At 46.2% G+C, this 11945-nt stretch overlaps 1 protein-coding gene across 1 annotated transcript; it reads right to left on the bottom strand.

Moving 5' to 3' along the window:
- Positions 1 to 4015: 4015 nt before the first annotated feature.
- On the bottom strand, positions 4016 to 7275 carry LOC123078087 (bifunctional phosphatase IMPL2, chloroplastic). Its single transcript, XM_044500481.1, has 9 exons — positions 6740 to 7275; positions 6171 to 6249; positions 5991 to 6085; positions 5691 to 5740; positions 5246 to 5370; positions 5081 to 5147; positions 4896 to 4985; positions 4551 to 4662; positions 4016 to 4313 (listed from the first exon to the last, which is right to left on the bottom strand). Exons 1-9 carry the CDS (start codon positions 7074 to 7076, stop codon positions 4243 to 4245), a joined length of 1026 nt encoding a protein of 341 aa, XP_044356416.1. The 5' UTR covers positions 7077 to 7275; the 3' UTR covers positions 4016 to 4242.
- Between the last annotated feature and the right edge of the window lie 4670 nt (positions 7276 to 11945).

Raw genomic sequence — 11945 nt, 5'->3', positions numbered from 1 at the left:
GAACGTTAAGCGTGCGGACCCTACGGGTTCGAGAACTATGTAGACATGACCGAGACACATCTCCAGTCAATAACCAATAGCGGAACCTGGATGCTCATATTGGCTCCCACATATTCTACGAAGATCTTTATCGGTCAAACCGCATAACAACATACGTTGTTCCCTTTGTCATCGATATGTTACTTGCCCGAGATTCGATCGTCGGTATCATCATACCTAGTTCAATCTCGTTACTGGCAAGTCTCTTTACTCGTTTCATAATGCATCATCCCGTAACTAACTCATTATTCACATTGCTTGCAAGGCTTATAGTGATGTGCATTACCGAGAGGGCCCAGAGATACCTCTCCGATACACAGAGTGACAAACCCTAATCTCGATCTATGCCAACCCAACAAACACCTTCGGAGACACCTATAGAGTATCTTTATAATCACTCAGTTACGTTGTGACGTTTCATAGCACACAAGGTGTTCCTCCGGTATTCGGGAGTTGCATAATCTCATAGTCAGAGGAACATGTATAAGTCATGAAGAAAGCAATAGCAATAAAACTCAACGATCATAATGCTAAGATAACGGATGGGTCTTGTCCATCACATCATTCTCTAATGATGTGATCTCGTTCATTAAATGACAACACATGTCTATGGTCAGGAAACATAACCATCTTTGATTAACGAGCTAGTCGAGTAGAGGCATACTAGGGACACTTTGTTTTGTCTATGTATTCACACATGTACTAAGTTTCCGGTTAATACAATTCTAGCATGAATAATAAACATTTATCATAATATAAGAAAATATAAGTAACAACTTTATTATTACCTCTAGGGCATATTTCCTTCACTTTAATTGGTCCAATCTGGAATAAAGCATCTGATATCTCCTTCTCGGAAAAAGGAGCCCACAATCTTTCGTTCATCTCAGCAGTTACTTTCTCTTGTATGTACTGTATAACATCATCCGGAGACAAAGTTGGGTCCTTAGTGAATACCTCCTAAAAGTAGGACCTGGTCATTAGCTCCATCTCCAAAGGCGAAACGCATCAGGAGCCATCTAGCTTATGAAGGCGCTGAATATGATTACGCCTCGCCCGCCACACAGCCCTTCGATGTAGGTACTTGGTATTTCTCTCGTCTTCCTTTAACCAAGTAATCCGTGAACGTTGCAGCCATAACATTTCCTCTCTGTAGAGAAGCTCATCCAGATCATTCATTTTTTGCTTAATTAATGATCTTTCCGTATTACCTTGTTGTAAGCTTGCCAATTCAATACGCAGTTTCTCAATGTCCCGCAATATATGTCTGAACGTCTTGCTGCTCCACTCCCTCAGGTTCCTCATTAATTCCTTGAGTGATCTTGCCACCGATCCCAAATTCCCCGAAGGCCTATTTTTTGCCCATGAGCAAGCAACCACGTCCGGTAGGGAAGGGTCCCGTTCCCACATAATTTCATAACATGGCGCTCCTCTTTTCTTACGATCAATGTCAACAAGGACCATCTCAAGAACGATCGGGCAATGGTCTGAGCATGATGACGCCAAGTGAATCACCCTCGACGCCGGGAACAGATCACGCCAAAGTTCACCTGCACACACTCGGTCTAAATGAACCCGAATGTTGTTGTTTCCACTCTGGCCATTATCGTATGTGAATGGAATTCCTGAAAAACCGATATCTTCCAACTCACACAAAAGTAAACAATCTCTGAACGCAGCCATCTAAGACTCTGGTCGCATTGCTCTGGACATATGCTCATGCTGCCACATCGTTTCATTGAAGTCACCACATACAAGCCAAGGTTCTGGCAAAACCCCTCTCAACCGTGTCAAATGATCCCACATTATATGTCTGTTCTCCACCCTTGGCTCACCATACACAAAGGTCATACACCACTTCTTTCCAGAACTTCTATCCTCCACTATAACATCGATAAACCTTTGACAAGATTCCAAAACAGTGACCACGAGTGATTCATCCCAATAAAGTGCTAGGCCACCGCTTAAACCTGAACTGCTCACACCACAGAAACCTTTCAAACCGAGTCTCCATCGTAACTTCTCCATCTTCGCATCTGCTTGCCTTGTTTCACACAGAAAGACAAGCTTAGGCATGTTGGTTTTAGAGAGGGCTAACACCTCACGAACTGTCCGGCGGTTCCCCGCCCCCCTGGCAGTTCCATATTAAGGTATTCATTGTTCCTGGCGCGACTCCTCGCGGGAGCCCGCCGAATTGTTGATGTCATCTATCACGGTTCGTACACGTTTGCCTCCTGAACTGGTCGTAGTAGAGGACGTATTGACATCCTCTCCGTTCCCTGATGTTATCGCCAACAAGGGCGTACTAGGCTTCCTTTGGTCCGGACCAGTCTCGCCCTCTAGCAGCAACCGTTTCCTTACTCCCTTGTCCTCCTCCATGGCAGTGTTTTCCAACTCTACAGCCCCTAGTTCATCCACCCCCTTTATAGCAGACTGACTTTTGATTATCCTGGATGCAGTATCACGAAGGTCATCGTCTCCTTGGCTACCGGTGGAGGGTGCAGTACTACTTCCACCACCACGTTTCTCTGCTCTGTTCACAATTGGTAGATCCGCGTACAGCCAATCTCCAAATTTCAGTTCCTTGGCAGTGTATACACCAGACCCACACTCCTTAAACTCATGCCCAATCTTCCCACAAAATTTGCAGAAGCGAGCTAGTTTCTCATACCTCACCGCAAACACCTGCCTTTCCTTCCCCTTGATGATACTGACATGTTTTGTGAGGGGCTTTCTGACATCATGCTTAACCCTAATTCTGACACAGTTACCTCGGGAATTTCCAGCTAACCTGAACTCCATGATTTCTCCCGCTTTACAGATCAGTTTTTCCACAATATCCTTGCTGCAATACCCATCCGGCAATTTATGTATCTGAAGCCATATTGGCATATGCACAATCAGTGTATCCTCAGCCCGACTAAATCCATCGTAAGGGTGCAGCAAAACCGCCCGAACAACCATGGCCCCTGATTCATGATTCGTTCCCAGTCACCCAAGCAAGAAGCTTGTACCACGAACAGATTGGCTCCGGCCGGCCTGAACCTTACTGGTTGCGCCGTGTTCCACGCTGCCCTCATATCCTTGAAGAACGCCGACTGGCTGAACGTCTTTTCAGTATGAACACGCGCAAGAGCCATCCACCCGACGCGCTCATTGATCTGTGGTATCACCTCATCAATCACTAGATTGTCGAACACTTCATCTTCTAGATCAAGTTGCCCCAAAAAGTCATCTAGGTCACCCGTACTTCCGCCGCGCGATTCGCCGCGCGTCGCCGAGCGCGCATAAGAGGCAGTCGCCATCACCGCTTCCTGCACACAGGAGCCCTCGCACGGTCTCTTTTGGTATGGTGGAACTCAGGGCGATCGGGGATCGCCAAGCGGAAGAGAAACCCTAGCCGTCGCTAGGGGTGAGTCCGTCACGGAAACCTAGCTCGGAGATAATTGATTAATTGATAACTTATTAATTTATTACTTCATATAGGATATATATTGGATTCAATGTTATAAGTAAGAATTGTTGCTGTTGCAGTTGATCTGGCTACATAACGGCTGATTCCATTAACAGATTCTTACTTAATAGTTCGAGGGATCGGCTAGCTAGTGCTTAATTCCTCAAATGAAAAAAATATCTTCCTAAATACTCCCTCCGTCTCAAAATAAGTGACTCAACTTTGTACTAAGTATAACTTTTGAGGGATTAGCTAGAGATGCCATTACTGTCACTACAGCTCTTGCTTATCTACTACAGTACTTACTCACTATAACGCACTCTCAATTCCTCTACAGCTGGATGATGGATAATTCCTCTCAATGCAGATAACCTACTCTGCCCCAATTGGCAACTAAATCCAGCTGGTTTTAGATCAGTCAGGTAGAATCGCTGCTTAGAGATTTTTGAGTAACCTAGCCAGCATCACATAGAAGAGCTATAGATGCCTTTGATAAAAGAAAAACATAGAAGAACTACACGGTGCAATCAAGTCGCTCAGCGATCATCAAATGACTTGAGTAACTGAGTACATAACGGCTGATCATAACACACAACAAGAAACCACTGATCATTATTGAGTAAAGGGTGCACCGTGAACAACTTGCTTTACCCACTGAGGAAGCGTACAGACTCAGTTTTATTGGATAGATGAATAACAGTTGCAGCCTTCTAAATGAACAATAGGAGCCGCCCCGTGCTGCAGGCAGGCTAGCGCCACCGCAACGCTGCCAGGGCCTGCCCATGGACATGGGAATCTCCGGCTGCCACCACGTTGAAACCTGAACCAAAATGAAGTGAAAGAATCACACCTTCGGTACCAGGAACATTGGTTTTCTGCTAAACAGAAGCAGCAAATATGCTCGACTGAAATGCCTGTGCCATTTTTAAATCTCGATATTTACGTAGTGTTGCAATTTCTTAAGTGGAGGGATGCGAGGTAGAAAGAACTGAGGAATGCAAAAAAGAAGTTATTTTGAAGCAAAATTTCGTGAAATCAAGAAGACTGAGTATTATACTTGTTGGCCGAGATTCCGAAGAGACAGGCCAGTGGAGCTTGTTCCCTTCCCAATCAGTTATTGAGCCCCCAGCTCCTTCAATCACCGGTACCAGCGAGAGAAAATCGTATGGCTTCACAACAGAATAAATTATCTTAGTAAATAACTTTAGTATATTTGATGCGTTTGAAAGAATAATATTGGGCTGGTCAAAGAGAGATACTGACAAAACGAACCCAACTTAAATACAAAGATAGCTTGAGCTGAAAACTGACTACCAGGCTCAGATTTGGTCCATTCCAAGCATCACTAAAAATAAAACAAACAGCATTTCACAAAATATACATCCAGGATAGTGTTATATACCTTCAATCCAGATTCAACAACAAGATCCACAAAACCAGAAGCCAGGAGAGCATAAGCATAACAATCACAGCCATACAATGGGACTTTCACCTTGCATGACAAACAAGTAAAACGGCAAGCATGTGAGTTGTGACGTTGATGGTGCAAGTTTGCCAACAATATATGGTTACAAGAATGGTATGTACCTTGTCTCGTACACGAATGAATGCATCTTCAGCATCTCCTTCAAAGAGATGTGGACTCGTAGTATATCTGCCACATGCACAACACTGATCATTATACACAGGACGAATAATTCAACATTGCAATGTCATGTATTATTTCTATGTACTAAAACATAATATACCTACAAGTAAGCTTGCTCCAGTACATTGCAAGGACGGACAGATATTTCTTGTCCATTTAAGGTAGTTTTCTTCCCGTCCACCCCAACCCATCTCTCTCTCAAGATTGGCTGATCAATAATGCCCATAACCTAAATAAAAGAAGAATAGTCAATGGCAAGTGATATAGAATAAATATCTAACATATATGACGCACTTAGACAACATGCCCAGAAGAGACTTTAGTATATATATGATATGCTCAAACTAAAACAAAAAACATTTTACAGGTTGCATCGAATATCATGCAGCGGTAGTTCTTTGGTGACGGTATCAACAAAATCAAGCTAACTCACTGGGTACATGTAATTATATATGATAGACTGCTATCCAGTACAGTTTCCAGCAGGTAGTAGTGAAAAAATGGACAAAAACAAGGAGAGCTAATATGAGAAAGAGAAAATCAGCATACCGGCTTTCCATTGTGAAGAAGCGCAATAAGCGTACCAAAAAGAGGCTTCCCTGCGAACAACAAATCAGCACCCATCATTGTTGGTCACTGTTTTTGAGTCGCGTGACTAGTCACAACTAGTCGTCGACTAGTCAACGAGTCGCACTTGATGTCGACTCAACCTCTCGACTAGTCGAGACTAGCCGATCGGTCACGCACGACTCGTCAAGAGTCACTACCCCAGAACGACTCGTCGACTCGAAAACCTTGTTGTTGGTTAAGCTGAAATTAGTTGGCCTACACACTGTTACAATTCAATACCAGTTATGAAGCTCTTTGTTCCATCTATGGGGTCCAAGACCCAAACATAGTCAGCAGACTTCTCTGCACACCTCCAACCGTTCTCCTCACCGAAACTGCATGACCCAGTAAATGTTGCATTATTTATCATGCAGGTGCATTGAAAGTGAGCTGGAATATTGGGTGGGAATGCAAGCTCACACAGCATGAGTAGGAAAGCTCTTCAGTATGACTGAGGTCATTGCTTCTTCTGCTTCTCTATCAGCGATCGTGACGGGACCTGGAAAAAATGCAGTAAATCCAGTTCAAGACCACATAATTATGGAGCCTCCGATCAAGATCCCACCTTTTGATTTGAGTAATAAAGAAATGTCCAGCTCAACAGTTCTACAGTTTGGACATTATTCACAGACACATTCAGATTTCCTCAACAAGTACATATTCACTTTTCCAAAACAATGTACAGATATTATTACAACAAACAAAAATAATACATAGTACTACAAAACTATGGCAAGGCATTTGTAGCCACCTAAGTTTTGAGGACAGAAGGATGAACCATTCTAACCAACCTATCACCAGTCACCAGAGTACAAAACAGTAGAACAGTAGTATCACCCAAACGGATAATTTTCACTTTCCGATTCAAATATAAGCAAACAGGAATAATAAAAATATTAAGAGGAGCAAACTATCATCACTCCAACATTCAACACCTGGCTACAACCCCTTCAAAAATGCCTGTAAGTAGAGAGGAGGAGGGCACGAACTGTGGTCCTCTTTGTCGATGATCTCGAAGCGCTGCCTGAAGTACTTCCTGAGCACCTCCCCCGCCGCATCCGCCGCGCTCTGCGCCACCGCCACCAGCCGCTCCATGTCCACCCCCTCCTTACCCGCCGCAGCCACCGCCCAGCCCCCCGCCTCAGAGGGCGAGGCTCGAACCGAGCCCATCCAACGGCCCGCTATCCCGCAGGCCCGACCCGCCGCGGAGGAGGAGAAGGTTGCCAGGAGGGAGGGCGAGCGGAGGTGGTAAGGGAGGCTAGGTTTTGTGAAGGCGGGGTGGGGAAGGGGAAAGGTGGGTGGGATGGTGGAGATTGGGGGAAGCATCTGGGAGGAAAAAAGCGGCGGCAGGCGGCGAGGTTTAAATGGTGTCGCCGCGCGGAGAGGGAGCGGTGGAGGGTGACGACCACCGCGGCGAGCTGGATTCGGCGGGTTTTGGCCGCGCCGCCGCCGTGCCGCCGCTTCAGGAAAGGTTCGTTTAGGTTGGTGTGATGAGTGATGACAATCTTTTTTCTGACAACGTGAACGTCAACTGCCGGCCGTCGATATCCCCCTGCGGTATCGCAAAATTCCTCCTGTTGCAGGCTTGCACCAGCTTCATTTTCTTCTGGATCAAGCAGTAAGGGCATCTTCAACGCCGAACCGTGAATTCCTTCCGATATCCGGCCGCGGACATAGAAGCGGGAGACGGCATCCAATGTTATCGTGTATATATCCGCTAGTAAAGGACAATTTAAAATTTAAATTTGGTCCGATCCACATAGCGTGCCGGATCGCATGCCCCATCACAACAAAAAAAAAGACAAGATGCCTGAATCCAAAAGAACATCAGTCCGGCAGTCCGTGCAATTTTCTGCCCTGTCAGGCCGACAATCCCAGCCATCTGCTCCCCGATCAAGGTGTCGTCGCCGCCGCGTAGGCAGCCTCCGCCTCCGCCGCGTCCTCATTGTCCGCCGCTATCAACTCATTTTTTGCTGCTGCAACATCTAGTAGCGGACGGATTGCACGATCATTCTTGCGTCGGCATCCAAAGAGGCCACATTCAAGGACAACATCTTGGCGTCCTTCACAATGGCGGCGATCTTCAACTTCTTTTTCTCGAGCGCCACCACCACGCCCGCCAGCGGCCATCTGCCTCTTGAGCTTCTCCTACTTTGCGGCCTTCGCTTTGACGCGACGAGTTTGCCACGTAGCCGAGCTGATCTTCCAGGCGAGCGTGATGCTCAGATCCTCAAGTACCTCTGCCACCTCCATCTCCGATAGGTTCTCCTCCGGTTCCATGCGTCGACTGCGGAAGGAATGAGAGGATGGGATAAAAGGGCGGGAATTGGGTGGAGAGCAGCGTGGGATGGAAGAAGAGAGTGGAGGATTTTGGAGTAGAAACGGTGCAGGTTGCTACAAAAAAAAGCATGGGCTCCACCTTCCTTTTGGGTGGGCCCTGGGTCAGAATCCAATGTTTCTCGTGTCCGGACTCCTGCAACCCCCCCCCCCCACACACACACACGCACGTTTGGTTCCGGTTAACGGGAAAATGGTCCAGACAGGGTCCGGACTACTGAGTTGGATGCCTTCCAGACGGATGCGGTCAGTTTGAGGGTCGGCGCTGAAGATGCCCTAAGTAGTACAACGACGTGATATAAGCAAATTATAAAGTCTAAATACTACTCCCTCTGTAAATATTTATAAGATCAGGAGGGATTCGTAGTACATTTCTCAGCACGCTATGAATTTTCGGTCGTTTCCAATTCCGCCCCTCGCTCTCCCTGCACCTCCCCAAATCCCTAGCTTACCGACGGCGGCCCGCACCTCCTTTCGCCCGCGTCACCGCCTCCCTCTCACTCGTGTCGCCGCCTCCCTCTCACCCGCGTCGCCCCAACCCTTATCCTCTTGCCCCGCGTCGCCCCAACCCTTATCCTCTCGCCCCGCGTCGCCTCTCGATGGAGTTAAAGGTGGTTTTTTGTGAAGCAGCGGTGTAGCGGTGGTGAGGAGCAACAAGAGGAGTTGTGCAGCCGGATGGTTCTGAAGCTGTTGGATCTGAAGCAAGAGGACCTCGTCGTGAGCTGGACCGGGACCTCGTCGTAAGCAATGATCGAATCACTTAAAATGAAATTCCCTTTTGTAGCAAAATCCAAAAGGTTTCTATTAGGCATGGTGACCCCTACATAAAAAATTTGAAGCAAAATTTTCATATCCCCTTTTGTAGTGCAAATACGATAAGATTCCATCATTCTATATCAAACATCTTTCAAAAAAATTCCTTGCTTTTGCCTGAAGTAAAGAACTTCAAAGTCCGGAGACAAAGGAGGGATAGTAATGCTGGTCATAGTGACAAAGCAAGCAAACAGGAAAACAAGCAAACGGCAAACGGAAAATATTTTTGTGTTATTGTAAAACGTTTTAGAAGTGGGGGAGATGAAAACGAGAGGCAAATGGCAAATAATGTAAATGCAAGAAGATGAAAGTTTATGCGATGGTACTTGATAGATGTTGATGATGTCTCCCCGGCAACTGTGCCAGAAATTCTTCCTGCTACTTGTGAGCTGCGCTGAGATTTTCCCGAAGAAGAGAGGGTGATGCGGTACAGTAGAGATAAGTATTTCCCTCAGTTAAGAACCAAGGTTATCAATCTAGTAGGAGAACCAAGCAACACCTCGTTAGCAGTACCAACACGCAAAATAACAAATACTTGCACCCAACGCAAACAAGGGGTTGCCAATCCATTGGCAGTTAATTGCAAGGATCAAATCTCGTAGTGATAGATAGATAAATAAAAACACAAAATAAAATAAAGTAAATAAAATTGCAGCAATATATTTTTTTAGATTTTAATATATGATAAAAATAGTCCCGGGGGCCATAGTTTTCACTAGAGTCTTCTCTCTTGAAAATAGCATACGGTGGATAAACAAATTACTGTTGGGAAATTGATAGAAAAGCGAATAATCATGATGATATCCAAGGCATCACGTCCGAGACAAGTAGACCGAAACAATTCTGCATCGACTACTATTACTCCACACATCGACCACTATCCAGCAAGCATCTAGAGTATTAAGTTCATAAAGAACGGAGTAACGCCTTAAGCAATATGACATGATTTAGACAAAGTAAACTCAAACAATATGAATAAACCCCATCATCTTATCCTTAATGGCAACAATACAAATATGTGTCATGTCCCTTTCTGTCGCTGGGATATAGATCACCACAAGATTGAAACCATCGCAAAGCACCTCTCCCATTGCAAGATATATCAATCTAGTAGGCCAAACCAAATCGATAGATCAGAGAGAAATACAAAGCTATAATAATCATGCATAAAAGAGTTCAGAGAAGACTCAAATAATTTTCATGGATAATCTAATCATAAACTCACAATTCATCGGATCCCAACAAACTCGCCGCAAAAAGCGATTAAATCGAATAGATCTCCAAGAACATCAAGGAGAACATTTATTGAAGATCGAAGTGAGAGAAGAAGCCATCTAGATACTAGCTATGGACCCATAGGTCTATGGTAAACTATTCACACATCATCGGAGGGGCTGCAAGGTTGATGTACAAGCCCTCCGTGATCGATTCCCCCTCCGGAGAGTGCCGGAAAAGGCCTCTAGATGGGATCTCACAAGAATAGAAACTTGCGGCAGTGGAAAAAGTGTTTTGGGTGGCTCCCTGTTGGTTTCCAGATTTTAGAGAATTTATAGAGGCGAAATTAGGTCAAACGGAGCGAAAGGGGCCCATGGGGCACCAGGGCGTGCCTACCCCCGGGCGCGCCCTGGTGGCTTGTGGGCCACTCCTTCATCTCCTGACTTCCTCCCGAAGCTTCTAGGGTCTCTTAGGTCCAGAAAAAAATCGTCAAAAAGTTTTGTGGCATTTGGACTTCGTTTGGTACTGATATCCTGGAAAACCAAAAATAGCAACTGGCACTTGGCACTGAGTTAATAGGGTAGTCCCAAAAAATGATTTATAATGACATATAATTGCTTATAAAACATCCAAGATTGATACTATAATAGCATGGAACAATAAAAAATTATAGATACGTTGGAGACGTATCAGTAGTGCCGCAACAACGGTACTACCGCTCGATACACTACAAAACAAAGACACATCCGTGACATTTTGGCCCGAACGAAAAAAATTATGTCATGCTTATGACACTTCTATGACAATAATTGTGACAAAAGCACGTATCATCATAGATGTGCTGGACTCCTACTTCTATGACAAAAAATCATGATAGAAAATGGGCTTTTCATCCTGGGCGGGCCGGGGACGCACCTGCATGACATTCTTTGGGCCGTCCATGACGGAAAAAATCATGGTAGAAGCAAGGGCGAGGAAAATTTCGGGGAGTTCCCGGTTACGGTGGGTGGTCGGGGCCGAGCGATGCACGGAGGTTTTGCACGTTTCTCTCGTACACGTACGCGCATGGGTGCGAGGCAGTGGGCTCTAACTGAACCCGAGCGAGGCGTTCGCTTACTGAACCCGAGCGATTGCACTAGCTACGCGCGTTACTAAACCTGAGCGATCGATCCCTTGGCTGTTAACTGAACCCGATCGAGCGATTTCCTCGCTACTGCTGCTAACTGAAGCCAATCGAACCTGTTGTCTCTTGATGAATAGTGACCGTTGTTGGGGATTGAATGAACAGTTCCCGGTGGGGGTTGGATGAACCAGACCCCGTGGTAGCAGAGACCGTTGCCGCTGGATGAACATGACCCCGATCGAGGAGATGGGGTTGGTTCAACAGTAGCCGGTGGAGGGACCCCGTGGAGGGCTGGTTGAACAGGACCCCGTGGAGGGCTGGTGGAAGAGTAGCCGGTGGAGGCTGGATGAACAGGACCCCGTGGAGGGCTGGTTGAACAGTAGCCGGTGGAGGCTGGATGAACAGGACCCCGTCAATGAACAGTAGCTGGTGGAGACAGGAGGAAGTCGACGATGGATGAACAGTAGCAAGTGGAGGCTGGAGGAAGTCGACGATGGATGAACAGTAGCCCCGTGGAGTCCCGTTTTGCGGTACGCCACAACCCTCCCGATGAACAAGACCCTGTTTTGACCGTAGGCGCTCCAACACAAGTCTGTTTCCTTCGTTTTGCGATACGTCACACCCCTCCCGATCTACAACACCCATTTCGACCGTAGGAGCTCGAACAGAAGTCTGTTCCCTCCGTTATGAGGTACACCAGACCCCGT

This window comes from Triticum aestivum, chromosome 3D, assembly GCF_018294505.1.
Source record: "Triticum aestivum cultivar Chinese Spring chromosome 3D, IWGSC CS RefSeq v2.1, whole genome shotgun sequence".
NCBI lineage: Eukaryota > Viridiplantae > Streptophyta > Magnoliopsida > Poales > Poaceae > Triticum > Triticum aestivum.
The sequence above is the reverse complement of the archived record's forward strand: the minus strand, read 5'-3'. Positions and strand labels throughout refer to the sequence as shown.

Coding starts and splice junctions, on each gene's coding strand:
- LOC123078087 (XM_044500481.1), bottom strand. CDS start 7,076: ATGCTTCCCCCAATCTCCACCATCCCACCCACCTTTCCCCTTCCCCAC. Junction 6,086..6,170: donor AGCTTTCCTACTCATGCTGT/GTGAGCTTGCAT, acceptor TGGGTCATGCAG/TTTCGGTGAGGAGAACGGTT. Junction 5,148..5,245: donor GTACTGGAGCAAGCTTACTT/GTAGGTATATTA, acceptor TGCATGTGGCAG/ATATACTACGAGTCCACATC.